Below are 15,000 nucleotides of genomic sequence, written 5' to 3'. Positions count from 1 at the left end.
GGCGCGATCTACGGGTAATGATGTGATCTTATTCAAATATTCAACCCCTTGCTCAACAGAGTGGGGTGCCGGTTTGCAGTGTTGTGTTGCTTTTCTGCCTTAGGCAGAGACCGAACTCAAACTGCTAAGTTAGTCGGCGAGAACGCTACCACTACACCAGCAGGGGTGGTGGTGGTGTGTGTGTGTGTGTGTGTGTGTGTGTGTGTGTGTGTGTGTGTGTGTGTGTGTGTGTGTGTTCATCTAATTGTAGCATACAGGAAAGGAGCAACGGTCGTGGGATCATGTGTGTTACTGCTCATTGTGTGTGAATTGTATATGGGTGGACATATTCACGTATCGTAGTTCGTAAGCCGTCTCTGACTTATGATGACGCAGGACGACTTATTTGGGGGTTAGGGGGGTCAACTTACAGCATTTCCATTCGTCCCATGTGGAGGGGCAGTCGAACCAACCGTCGCACACCAAGTTGTTGTGGATACAGTGTCCTTCGCCACAGTCGAAGTGGTCTTCGGGGCAGGTGAGCTGCGGTTCATCATCTGCGGGCAACAAGGGTACAAGGGCCTAAGGGTAATGATATAAGGTGTCCTCATGGCGACAACCGTGAACGTTAAGGAGCTTTCGTCCTTATTAGCTATTTTTGCTCCTTTTATCGTAAATGATAAATAACACTGCTTATTTTACGACAAGATGCGTTAAAGTAGTCAAATGTTGTTGCCGAATACTAGTAAACGTTCAGTTTTGTTACTGCCACGAATACGCACGATGCCATGTTTTGCATTTCCACTCTACAGTATGTTCAAGGTTATGTTTATTTCAGGCGTATTGTTACTGTCTGACGTTAGAGGCATAATTTTAGCGATGGTGGTGTATGGGTATCACCCCCACACACATACACACACACTGATCAGACTAGCTCCAACTCAACCAATTTTTGCTTGCCATTTGTTTTTCGTAGATGCCACTTTGGATTTAGCGTAAAATGCCAGCAACATTTTTGATAAACATTATTGTACGACTCATGGCTTTCCCTCCCCTGCCAATGAAATCGAAAATGACACAACTGCATAAACTTGTATTCTACAGTAGTGTTGTTGGCAGCATTAGTGCGATCAGTGGGGAAAATATACATAAAGAAAAATATCAAATCACAACCTGTGAAAACTTATCTCCTATAGCATTAGTATAATGAGTTGAAATATAATATATACCTACAATTGCGAGTATAGAATTGTCGACTACGAAATAGTGGCAGCAATGAGCCCGCTAATTTTCACAAATTGTCGGAAACAGCGAACGTAACAGGGGGCGGAGGCAAAATACAGAGAAAATTAATCTAATTCAACTGAATCTCATTAATCTCATTAAAAGTTAGTACTAGGTAGGAACGGCATTCAAAGCCTCGGTGGGACAAGGACGCTAGGGGGTTGATTGTAAAGAGATTATGACAATTGCCCAACGGACAGTTGCTCACTAGAAAAGTGAAAAAGGCAGGCAAGTCACCACACTTTTCCAGGAAGCAACTGTCCACTGAGCGTGTAACTGTTGAGCAACTGACAGTACACCGCGGGTCATTAGAGGAAACACAAAAGACAGTACAGTTACATACGTATCTATCACCTTAAGTAAAATTTCTTTTAAATGCATATCATTTGGTATAAATGAAAACACTATAGTGGTCATAGGGGGGTCTTCATTAATCAATAAAATTACCTGGCGTCAGTCAGTCAAATAACTGGTGTCTAAAATTTAGCCTCCTTAATTTGAGACCAAAGACTCTTAATTGGTGATCCTGAGCATATCTGTGAATGGGCTGATTTATTGGGAATGTATGCTTCTTTTTTATCCCTGAGAAACAATCCGACATTGGAATTTTTCGTCAGCTTGCTAATAACACGTAGAGATATAAACTGCTATTGCGTTGAAAAAAGAATAAAAAATAAAGTGTAGTTCGCATAAAAAACCGTTAATATTCTCATACACCACCCCACCACTACCCACGGACTAATCCGTCTCACTCACTGCAATTCTCCTCGTCTGCGCCAGAAGTGTAACAGTCGGCATACCCGTCACAAAGCTTGCTTTCCCGAACACAGAAGTTCTCTGGACAGTGGAAGAATCCGGGTTCACATGTATCTGTGGGGAACAAGTGATAATTGGTTAAAATTACAAGTGTTGTAAGCTGTGGGACAAAAATATATAGGATATCATGACGTATAATCAACCGACGATCTTGTATGTATACCAGAACACCTTTGGCGGTGGATTTTGGTATTGCAAACAAAAGACTCTTGCTAGTGATAAGAACTGATAAATGTATGAACGCATCTACACACTTCGTGAAAAAACACAGTTATGTATTTGGTCCTCCCTTACTAATGAACCTGGATTTTCCAGTTTCATTGCACTATCTTACCGTGAAAAAAAAACTTCCAACGTCTGACAGCGGCAATATTTCTACAATTTTTGGCATTATTCTTCTTATATACATGATATTGGAAAATCCATTCTGTATTTCACGAACCAACTTAATCAAACATAAATTGCAAGTGATTCAACTGTAAACTGGAACGAGTTCTAAAAAGAAAACATGATGCATACTACATTCGACGTCGACAATTTTTTTTCTCTTGTGAACAAAATTTGAAATAACGGTGTTCAGGATCCGAACACACGACCTGCATTTTCTAACTATATCTACTTGATTCCAAAATAGTCGACAGACATTCATAGAGTTAGTAGGCAGTCCTTGGTTTTCTTACAGGAAATATATATCAGCATTATAATAGAATATCAAGGACTGGACCAATATTGGAAAAACCAAGAGCAAAGATATAACTATCGAGCCAAAATAACCACCACACGCAGCCAAAGAGAAAGTACTGAGGCTGCAGCATTGGAGTCACAGGCTCATTAGGGCCTCTTCCAGAAATTCGTCCATGTAAGTCCATGTAAGTAATATCGACTGTCGTCTTGCAATACCAAGACCACTGAGGGACACACGCTTACCGCAATTCTGTTCGTCGGTGTCGTCGTGACATTCGCTGTAGCCGTTGCAGATGTATTGCATGGGGAAGCATCCGCCGTCCGCACATCCAAAGAAACCGTCTATACACTTCCGTAGGTCCACCGCTACAAGAAAAAATAGATAAACAAATAAATGAATGAATAAATAAACAAACACACAAATAAATAAATAAACACACAAGTACATGCGTATCTCAAGCATTTCCCCTGTATAGGGGGTAATTGTCAAGTTAGGCAAGCATATACCCATCCAAAAAAACATGCGTTGTCCTTCCCATCCTAGCTTTTCATGGATGAAGGATCATCCATGTTCTCCGCTTCACCGTTTGGGTCAGAGTCAATGCAGGAAGATACAGCACCTCTACAGCAGGGTCCAACAGCTCAAGCTGACTCAACCCCGTATTTCGTTAACCAACGACCTCCCCTACTTTCATCCACTCTAGAATTATATAAAGCAGACAAGAAGAAATCCCTTCCGACTGCATCATTTCCTCATCTACGAGTACTTACAACTTATCACCATTTTCACCTACATATTACTCTCTCCCTTGCTCGACAGAAATTTATCTTGCATAAAATCCTTTCTTCATACATACGTAAATGGTAAATGAATAAATAAACAAATAGATGATTATTGATGAAAATATATAAGCAAAGAAAATGAAAATAAAAAATAAATATCTTCATTTATTTTCTTAACATTCATTCGAAAGATCAACTTTACCTAACCTCTCGATTTATTTGCTCATCTCCAAAAAATTTATTGCTTAGTATTGGGTTTCATCTTCCACTTCTGCATCAAACCATGAATGTTATCTAGGTTTTCCTGTAGCTGCTTACAATCCTCTTCGTCTTTCACCCTCTTCACGATCTTGGCATCATATGCTAACAACTTTGCTCAGCTGCCTGTTCCATACACGATATCAGTGATATAATGTCCGAATGGAGGCTGTCAAACTACCAAGAAAAGTGACGGAAAGTGGAGTACTTCGCAGACAGCCACTTGGGAGACCCAGGTACAAATGGCTGGAGTAAAAAGGGCGTGGAGCAAGAGGGAATGGGATGGACTGGCAGAGGATAGAACCGTCTGGAGAGGCAGAATCAAAGCGGCAATAGGCCGCCAGACCTGACAACCACAACAGTAGTAGTATAATGTAAGAACATTACTGGTGCCTTGTTGTACCCTATTAGACACCAGTAAGGTGTTAGCTCTCGTGTGGTTTTGTGTGTAGCGTCCGTTTCAAACGTTGAATTACATGGTTTTGCGCAAATATCATGCATCTAACATTCTGATACGTTCATGTTAATTTGTAAATTTATTCTGTATGTGAGTATTAACATAATAAACTATATATAAACTTTCGTAACTTGATAAATATGGTTTGCACGTCTTTAGCTGGCACCAATGGCATTAGCTTGAGTGACATTAGTGAATTTTCTTAAAACAAAGACCGCCTCAGTTTCATTTCAAAGTAAGCGTTTACGAAGGGGATGGATGCAACACATCAATGAACTTTAGAAAATGAATTTGTTCCGTAAGAAGAAATGGATGTTTCTTTTTATTTCGTGAGGTGGTAATGTTGAAATTGTGAGTTTTGCAAATAGAAGTGGAAATTTTTGCTTTCATAATAGGAAGGGAAATTTTTTGTTTTTCGGTTTTACAAGGAAGACAAGGGGAAGAGTTTTATTTTGTAAAGATGAAATCTTTATGTTTGTTTCACAAAGAGGATATTTTTTTCGTGAAGAGTATTTTTTCATGTAGAGGAAATTATTGAAAAGTTTGGTTTTGCAGAAAAAAAAAATTGTCTCACAAAAAGGAGAACTGGATTTTTTTTTTCCGCGAAAAGGCAAAATGGGGAAATTTGATTTTTGTTTCCATACCTTGGGCGGCTGCCAGGGAGGCGACGAGGACGAATAGGAGACCCTTCATGCTGCTGGGAGGTCTGTCGCGTGTGCAGTGTGGTCGCCATTGCAGCGACGTCGCTTTATACTTTCAGTCTTGCTTGCTGCAGTCTCGGGGTGGGTGATGTCTCCAGCGTTCTCCTGTGTTGGCGTTAACCACTCCTTATCTCTCAAACGTTCCCACAATAGTACCTGTCCACGTTTGGTTGTGTGTGTGTGTGTGTGTGTGTGTGTGTGTGTGTGTGTGTGTGTGTGTGTGTGTGTGTGTGTGTGTGTATGTTTCTACATATATAAAACATAAATGTGTACATGCATATTTCTGACCTAAATAGAATTATTATTATTTTTTTTTCAAATTGAGATACGAGTTTGAACACCGAGAATTACAGTGCTGGAATAGTGACCATATCCAGTACGCCACCAGAAAAGACGGAGATGATTCGAACGACAATCTTGTGTGGTTTCGATGGAATTATTCTCCACCATATTAGCACAAAATACCTCTACAGACCGCATTAATGGTGGAACTCCAGACTTCTGAGCACAAGGTCGTTGGCTTGAATCCCGCTTCGTGCCGATCGTTTAAAATGATCCACGTGGTGTCCGTATAAACTTTAACTCCTTTAGTGGCTTTATGCCTGTGGAAGAAGAGTAGACCTCATGATCCTGTAACATTGCTCTAATTATTAAGGGATAAAATCCAACTCCAGTGATGATTCCAGGAAAAAAAAAAAAAAAAAAAAAAAACGCAGTGTCGTGAAATATATTTTGAAGTTCTGAAAATAGTATTTTTATATACCATCAACTTTCTTCCCTTTTATAACCGAGAAAAATTGTCATTTATATAAATACTTACTCCACATTTCCTATACCTTTAGTTTATTTGCATTTTTGTACATATTTACGTATATCATATCTTTTTTCAACCACAAATCACTTTTAATTCCATGCCATCGCAATACGACCTGACTATAAGCCAAGGGCGGGATCAACAGAAAAGACAAGTAGAAGCAAAAATAAATAGATGAATAAATTAACTGAATAAATAGATAGAAAAATAAGTAAAAAAAAAAAAAAAATTAACAAATATGGTAAATGCATAAATACATAATCAAATAGATAAATATTTCAATGCAGTAATTGTATACAAAATAAAAAGAATGTTGTTAGATTTGCATGGTACCTTAACAATATAAATATAAACAGTATAGACCTTCATGATGTAATCTCACTATCCCACTCTCACGGAGTGGAAAGTGAGAAACCAATGATAGTATAAAAACCTATAAATTGTGACAAGTCGCTTTTTTTTTCCCGACGTTGGGTCGCCTCCCTGCCTGGCCAGAGCTATCGGGAACAAACGCAGCAAGCCCACCACGGGTCCCGGGAACCGAACTCACGACTATCTGGTCATGAGTTCGAGAAGGTATTCACTGGCTACAGCGTGGTTGGTCGATTTGATTAGATATTGAAATATTGTATGGCAGCCACAAGACCGAACCTTTACACATTTTTCGTCAAAATATTTTGCTATTTTTACGCATTTTGCCATAAGTGATAAGCAATTTTACAAGTATTTACATTCACTTTCAGTCATGACAAAATCTATTGCAGTTATCTATGACAAAATGCGTAAAAGTAGCAGACTGTTGGTGAAAATATGTAAGCGTTTGAGGTTTTGCGAGATTGACGTAAAGACCTCTCAAACTTTAAATACCGAACGCTTGGCGATCGTTTTGAAACTGTTATGGTTTGTTCATTAGTTTACATATAAACTTGATCAAATCACAAACATTTATTTTTCTTAGGATGAGTTGTAGTTATCAACAAAATCTAATCAACTGTACAAAAAAAAAAAAAAACCCACTTTAGAACCTTCTCCTGTTTATACATAATAAAGAACAAGTCACTTTGCTCAGGGAAAACAAGGACGAAACCCAGCACTCAAGATCAAGAATATGCTTCCCCAATATGGGGCATAGACTTCATGTTTTATGCAGTCACTAGTTTAGAGACATGAGGACCATCCCTACGGACCAGTCACTCACTATTCTTGGAGGCTTGTCTCCACTCAAGAAATGAAAGACGAAGACCTTCATACTTTGCTGTCCCTCCTTTCAGATACTCATTTTGAATTGCTCCTTTACGACTTCTGTGACTCTACCTCTTCGACGTGTCCCCAAAGTAGTGTAGAAAAGAAGAAGAAGAGGAAAAGGAGGAGGAAGAAGAAGGGAAAACAGAAAAAGAGGAGGAGGAGGAGGGGGAGGGAGAAGATGAAGAAGAAAAAGAAGAAAAAATCTACGTTTTTACTCCTCATTATTTTTTTTCGGGGGGGGGGAACTGATTAAAGAAATCTTTGCATGTTCGCTGAATTTGAACAAGTATACAGCACAATACACATACTAGTAAAACTCTGAATACTTTCAAAACAAATCCCAGCTACTGAAATGTCGTGCGAGAAAATGGTACCGGTATCACGACGGGGGCGGCGGTTGGTATGAGTGATTTCCTAGTTCATGATGGCGTGATTCAGGGGTGCCTTGTATCATCTCCATGTACTCGCCGAATTTATGAAGCGGCCTTGCTGTGGATGTACTATGTCTTACGACACTGCTTCTGACCCAGGGCAGTGAACAGGATGCAGGGATGACCCGTCATCCAGAAGGTGCCAAGATAGGAGAGAAGGAGGAGGGTGGAGGGGAGTGGAATATATGGGAAATAAAATGGGTGGGAGTGATTTCTATGCCTTATTCTTTTTGGCTACCCCCCGTGCAAGGGGGAAAAAGCCTTTGGTATATGTATGTATATATATGTATGTATATATATGTATATATATATATATATATATATATATATATTTATATATATATATACTAGACCACCGGTGACCCGTTGGGTCAAATAAAATTTTAGATTATACGTTGTTAATGAAATGGCAAATAAAATCTTTATTAAGACAATGTTCTTTTCAGTAGACGAAGGCAGTGACTTAATTACTTATAAGAAGTGAAATGCAGAAGATTGTGACGTCATGTCGTCGTTACTTGGAACGCTACGCATCATATGATTTATAGGGTTCGTAATATTTTAATAAACTAATTATACCTCATAGATGTTAACTCAGGAGCTGGCTATACTTTTGAATACTGAACATGAAAAATCTATTATATATATATATATATATATATATGTATGTATGTATGTATGTATGTATGTATGTTGGGTCAAATAACATTTTAGATGATACGTTGTTATAAGAAGTGAAATGCAGAAGATTGTGACGTCATGTCGTCGTTGCTTGGAACGCTACGCATCATATGATGTCGTGACGCCATGTCTCTTCTTCTGATCGGCTGGTCCTCAGTCGTGACGTCATATCTCTTCTTCTGATCTCTTCTTCTGCTTGGCTGGTCTTCAGTCGTGACGTCATATCTCTTCTTCTGATTGGCTGGTCCTCAGTCGTGACGTCATATCTCTTAGCAGAAGATTGTGACGTCATGTCGTCGTTGCTTGGAACAAGGCTGGTCCCCAGTCGTGACGTCATATCTCTTCTTCTGATTGGCTGGTCCTCAGTCGTGACGTCATATCTCTTATTTTGATTGGCTGGGTGACAGTTTTAAGCAAGACAACAAACAAGATTATCAGAGTTTTATAAGTATACATATATATACATAATATATATCTATATATATATATATATATATATATATATATATATATATATATATATATGTATATGTGTGTGTGTGTGTTTCTGTGTGTGTGTGTGTGTGTGTGTGTGTGTGTGTGTGTGTGTGTGTGTGTGTGTGTGTGTGTGTGTGTGTGTATGTGCAATATAGTAAAAAAATAATCAGCGATGGTTATAGTATAATACAGTAAAAATAAAAATAAATATAGAAATAAACTAGCGATGATAATTATCCGCTTGTAATAGTCCACCGAGACTGATGTTAAAGAGAATCATCTCTCTATTACCCGTCTTCAAATCAAATCAACAACTTCACCGGTTGGAGTTCGGGCCAAGATTCCGATTTCCATTTTCATTTCATTAACACGTATTCACATTAAGAAGGGCAAATCTTGTTTACTGCTTAAGTAGAAATAATTTTGTCATTACATTAAGAATATGAGTATTCATATAGGTAGGACGATACTTTATTTTAAGATAGTTTATTTGATTTCTTATTTACGGTGAAGATAAAGTGGACTCAGATGGATCCGCTCAATGTCTGGCGTTAACTGGGCGACAGCTCTGCCGGAAAACTGCTACCTGCTGACACTAATACGTACACATGTACATGCATGATACTTGGTTTAATGTAAATTTGAGGAAAACAAAGATTTTTATCACAAAGAAGCGGTCGTCGGAGAGCTTCAAACCAGAACTGTCTTGACAATAGAAGCGTAAGCTAAAGCCTAAATGATTACAAGCATAGAGAGAGAGAGAGAGAGAGAGAGAGATACACAGAGAGAGAGAGAGAGAGAGAGAGAGAGAGAGAGAGAGAGAGAGAGAGAGAGAGAGAGAGAGAGAGAGAGAGAGAGAGAGAGAGAGAGAGAGTGAGTTTTAACCCCCGTCAAAAAAAAAGTAAAAAAAAAAAAAAAAAAAAAACGGGAGAAATGAAGATTCTCATGGGAATGAAGCTGAGGGGGTGGGGGTGGGGGTGGGTGGGGGGAACACAAATGTGTGAGTGAGTTGTAAGGGAAAGGAGCAGGTGGTCAGTGTCCCATCACGCCAGGCAATCTGGTTGAGTTCTGCCCCAGACTGAGCCTCGGCCCGCTAGGTTCCCATGCTGCCCTCCCTCCCTCCCTGCTGCGTCGGCTGCAAGGCAAGGTCAGCATGGCCACTCCGGTCAAATTCTCTGTCGCTGTGGTGTACCTCACCAGAAGCCTTCCTTGCACTTTCTCCTTTTCTTTTGATTTACTTTTATTTATTTATCTTATCGTCCTCCCTTTACATCCAGTTCTTCACACCATCATCGCCTTGTTTCACAGTATCTGGACAGTTTCGGGTATTCCAGAGGCTTGTTTTTATCTCGCTTGGATGGTATCAAGTGAGGAGGTGGCTAGGGGAGGGGGATCTGTCTCAATTTTTTCTTTTCTTTTTTCTTTCCCTCCTTAAAGAACACCATTACGGTAAAAACATCTGGGTCAATTGACATAATTTTTTTTTAGAAATGGTGCTAAATAGTCCAAATGCAATTGTATAAAATATTGGGAATAATTTGATTAAAGTCAAGCTCAAGGTCACCGACGATTAAAAGATATAAAAATTATTTTAACCTCCTAAACACATCCTCACTTTACTTCAAAGTAACACCATAGTTATCTATAATTCCATATCCTATGTCTCAGAAATAACACTATCCATCACATTAGTGAAAATGTTTAATCTAACCTTTTTAAAGAAGAAAAAACAAAACAAAACAACAACAACACTATAATTACCCTATAAGAAGTCGCATATGGGCTTTATTTTGTCATAAAGACCTTTGAACGTGTGTGACCTTGAAGCCCCTCAGTCAAGGTCACAGGTTTTTAAAAGGTTATACCTTGATAACGGTTACAGATATAGATATGTTTACTATCATAAGAAACTGCAAGTGACCTTCTTGATAGAGAAATTAAGAATTAAGTAGATCTGAGATAACTGTTACTGAGTGAGGTTTATTTCACCTCTAGGTCAGAGGTGGGCACACGTGCCAAACCTGGTTGCACACTAACGACTTTTTCCCTGCCGGCAAGCGAAACCCAGAGCTCACCTTAGAACAAATAACTAATAAATCTCCAGCTTCTTTTGCATGGCCACTGGTAACCGCATGCTACGCTGGGCGGCGGATTGGGGCCCTACGAAGTGAACGGAAGGGAGGAAGGGAGGAGGGGGTATAGCATAATCGTATGTCGGCCTATGATTTTATTCCCCACTCTTAAAAAAGGTTGCTCACCCCTACTCTAGGATGACGGGACAAGAGGCAATAGAAAATAGTGATAATGTTGATAAGAGAAATAAAGAATTAAAATTAATAATGATAAAACATAAATAAAATAAGACAACTGAAATCAGATAAATAAGATAGGCTGCCCAAAATATGTTGGGAAGCACATGTTCCCACACAGAGGCCTTAGTTTGTAGAACACGTTAGAAGTAATAATTCAGGCCAACAACATCAAATAAGACAAACTTTGATAAATGGAAATATAAAGACAGGCCTCCATGAATATAGGTTCAACCCCGTATATACAACAATTAGATAAATGCAGTTTGGCACAATAAGGTAAAGGTACGTACTAAAGTCACGGGATTGGATGGCAGCGATGGCGCATCTAGGATCTCTAGCCAAGACTGATATCTATAAAGGATTACAAAGGATTACAAAGGCGGAGCATGCCGACAGGGGACCTTTTGGTCCATATCTAGGTCGGATGCGAAAAAAATCATGATAATAAATGAATAAAAAACTATAATAATGTCAATAATTAATAAAATATATAAATACATGCATAGGCATTGATTGTAGGCAGGCAAGCGCGATTCGTGTAGTCTGGAGACTATTCGTCAGCGTCTGTCTGTCACCGGGCGGGCGCAGGGAAAATTACTTCGAGTAACATTGGTTGGTGCGATGGTGAAATCCTTGTACAGGTGGGGGCAAATGACGGGGCGATGGTGAAATTCTCCTACAGGTAGGGGGCGAATAACCGGCGCGATGGTGCAGATAGTGACAGTCCAATGAAATGATGCGATGCATAGGTCTCGTAGCGGTGGGTGAATGGATCAATTGGTGGTGATGATCAACCTAATAATAAATTCCTGCCGCCTTCGTTTCTTCACTCTGATGTGGCGTTAAAACCCTCGTTACTGTAAGGATCAGGGTGTTGTTCTCCTCTTCCGACATGATGACATGCTTGGGGCCGCCACACAACAACATGGGTTAGGTTCGATGTTTGTGAAATCCTTGTACAGGTTTGGGCAGCGAATGACGTACAGGTAGGGGGCGAATGGTCCACAATTTAGTCTGTTAGGTCTTCTGGTGAATAGTGTACACAATATATCTCCTGGCAGAGATCACCCAAAACCTCGAAAACCATGAGACTCCATTACCAAGTTTTCGCAACGTCCTTGTCTCTCAACTTACATATACATACATACTATATATATATATATATATATATATATATATATATATATATATATATATATATATATACATGGTTGGGGTGGTGCGAGAGGTAAATGCAAGGGTGGTGGGTCAGGGATTGAGAAGGTTAAAGAAAATGGAGGAAAGTGGGAGGTGAGCCTGCTGTTGTTTGCGGACGACACTGAGCTTGTAGCAGGATCAGAGGAGGGATTGAGGAAGCTGGTGACAGAGTTTGGGAGAGTGTGTGAAAGAAGAAAGTTGAAGATAAATGTAGGTAAAAGTAAGGTGATGAGGTGTACAAGGGGTGAAAGTGGCAACAGACTGGAAGTGAGCATTAAGGGAGAGCGTCTGGAGGAAGTGGATAGTTTTAAATACTTGGGTGCGAATGTGGCAGGAAAGGGCGGAGTGGAGGTGGAGGTAGAATGTAGACTGAGAAAAGCGAATAGATGCCTTGGTGGATTAAAAAGTGTAAAGAGAAATAGACATTTGGGAATGGAGGCTAAGAGGAGTGATTGTGCCAACAGCACTGTATGGGGCAGAAACATGGAACATAAGAGAGGAAGAGAGAAGGAGTTTGAATGTGTTTGAGATGAGGTGTCTGAGAAGTATGATGGGGTTACTAGGCTGGACAGAGTGAGAAATGAGGAGGTGAGGAGGAGAACGGGAGTGGTAAGGAAGTTGGGAGATAGGGTGGATGAAACTGTTTTGGGATGGTTTGGACACATGGAAAGAATGTGTGAAGAAAGACTAGTAAAAGAGGTATGGAAGGCAGATGTGGAGGGAGTGAATATGAGGGGACGTCCTAGGATGAGGTGGATGGATGGAGTGAAGGGGGCTTCGGGGAAGAGGGGAATGTCTGTTGAGGAAGGACGGGAGAGGATAGAAGACAGGGGTGAATGGAAAATGGTTGTATATGGATGATGTGATTCATGAGGTGGAATGGGTGGGGGGATGGGGGGTGAGGTAGTATGTGTGAAAAAAAACTTGACGCAGCCCAAAGGGATTTCTCCCCGTCTTCTCCTTTTCTGCATGAGGGGACGGAGAGGGGGGGGGTCTCCGATTTAATGCAGCGGCCTTGTTGTAAATGTGCTGTGTCTTGCGACACTGCTTCTGACCCAGGGCAGTGTACAAGATGCAGGGATGACCCGTCATCCAGGAAGTGCCAAGATAGAAGGGAGGGTAGAGGGTGGAGGGGAGTGGAGTGTATTTAGGGATGGAATGGGTGGGAATGGTTTTTATGCCTTTGTTTTTTGGCTACCTCCCTTGTAAGGGGGAAAAAGCCTTTGGTATATGTATGCATATGTACGAGTATATATATATATGTATATATATGTATATATATGTATATATATATATGTATATATATATATATATATATATATATATATATATATATATATATATATATTCGTGAAGCGTGGCAGGAGATTCTCTTTTAAGCATATTCTGTTGAAAACGACAGCAAATTCATTAGAAATTAATTTCTTTCTTAAGCTTTCTAGCTTTCGGAAAGTAGATTTCTGGGGAAATGAGAGGGGAAGAAGCAAATTTTCAATTGACATTGGTAACTTATATTAACACAGAAGTCTATGTTATATACAAAATAAATGAAAATAAACAAAACACAGTATAATAAACCCAAGACGTTTCGCAGATCGTTCTGCATCTTCAGTTGGAATGAAGGGAAGTGTGACCAAGACGAGTATAAATATGTATAAAGGCAAAACTTGGAGAGGTCACTTAATGACTCTCCTCTGTTTGGCTGGCGCTGTTTGGTTGGTTCCTAAGCCTAGCCGATCGCCTAAGGCATGACATTTTATCCTCTGCGGGGATATTTTGGACCTTTATGGGTGTTCTCTGATCTGGTGGTTGTATTTTGGTGAACAAATGTCTCCTACGTGTTGGTTTCATGCTGGGGAGGAGGGAGAAATCATTTGATTGTACATTAATAATTGGTTGTAAATCTTTTATGATTACAGCCTCCAAAATGGTCAAACGTTGGAGGTCCTTCTCCTCTGCGACGATTTCTGTGTTGTTTACCATGGTTTCCCTGTCGAGATGGCGTCTGTGGTGGGTCTAAAGGTGTTTCGGTCCTCCTTGTTGTAGGTGAAGGGTGATTCTCCTGGACAGGGTGGTAGTTGTCCTTCCCACGTAGGTAGATAGGGGCGTACAGTCCTCCTTTGGGCAGGTGAATTTATATACTACGTGGGATTGACGTATACCATGAGGTTTTGGGTCGGTGTGATTTTTTAAGATTAGGGAAGATGTTTTCTTGTTCCTGTAGTAAATGGTGAGTGATAATTTGTCACGTTCTTTCGTGGGGGTCACATTTCTTTTAATAATGTCTTTTAATATTTTCTCATCCTCTTTATATTTATTGGACATCTGGGACTTATAGAATATGCGGTGTGTGGTTCCTTCATGTTCTGTGGTAGTGTGATGAGGTTCTTGGTACCAGGTGTCAATAACTCTTCTGAGTGTAGATTGTACTTCGTTGTTGGAGTAACCATTATTAATTAGAAGTTGGTGGACTCTGTCTATCTCCTTCTGGGTGTCTGACCAAGAATAACAATGGCTAAGGGCTCTTCTAAAAAGGGTGCTGATAGTGGAGTCTCTGTACTTTTTGGGGCACTCACTTTCTCCGCTCATACATAGTCCGGGGTTGGTGTCCTTAACATACACGCTGGAAGAAAAGGAACAGTTAGTCTGTTTAAGGAGGACGTCCAGGAAGGGGAGGGAACCATTTTCACTATGTTCGACAGTGAAATCAATCTCCGACACCTCCATAAGTTTCCTCCTCAAGATTTCAAGGTCTTGGTGTGAATCAGTTTGGACAAAAATATCATCAATATATCTACAGTAAATATTGGGTTTGCTAATTTCACTGAAGACTATTTCCTCTACCGAGCCCATGAAAAAATTGGCAAAGAGAACCCCTAAA

The 15,000-nt window shown here is 40.0% G+C and overlaps 1 protein-coding gene across 1 annotated transcript in view; it reads right to left on the bottom strand.

Moving 5' to 3' along the window:
• LOC143018136 (uncharacterized) overlaps positions 1-5,063 on the bottom strand; it is a 6,283-nt gene extending 1,220 nt beyond the window's left edge. Inside the window, exons 1-4 of the mRNA XM_076173269.1 lie at positions 4,906-5,063; positions 3,007-3,129; positions 2,020-2,133; positions 411-536 (exon numbers count right to left, since the gene is read on the bottom strand). Coding sequence (XP_076029384.1) covers positions 411-536; positions 2,020-2,133; positions 3,007-3,129; positions 4,906-4,954 — 412 coding nt within the window. The 5' untranslated portion in view covers positions 4,955-5,063. The remainder of the gene's footprint in view (positions 1-410; positions 537-2,019; positions 2,134-3,006; positions 3,130-4,905) is intronic.
• Positions 5,064-15,000: the final 9,937 nt, after the last annotated feature.

This window comes from Oratosquilla oratoria, chromosome 34 (genome assembly GCF_046742065.1).
Source record: "Oratosquilla oratoria isolate Oo_2021 chromosome 34, ASM4674206v1, whole genome shotgun sequence".
Lineage (NCBI taxonomy): Eukaryota > Metazoa > Arthropoda > Malacostraca > Stomatopoda > Squillidae > Oratosquilla > Oratosquilla oratoria.
Note: the sequence above shows the minus strand (reverse complement) of the source record. Positions and strands in the feature narration are given on the sequence as shown.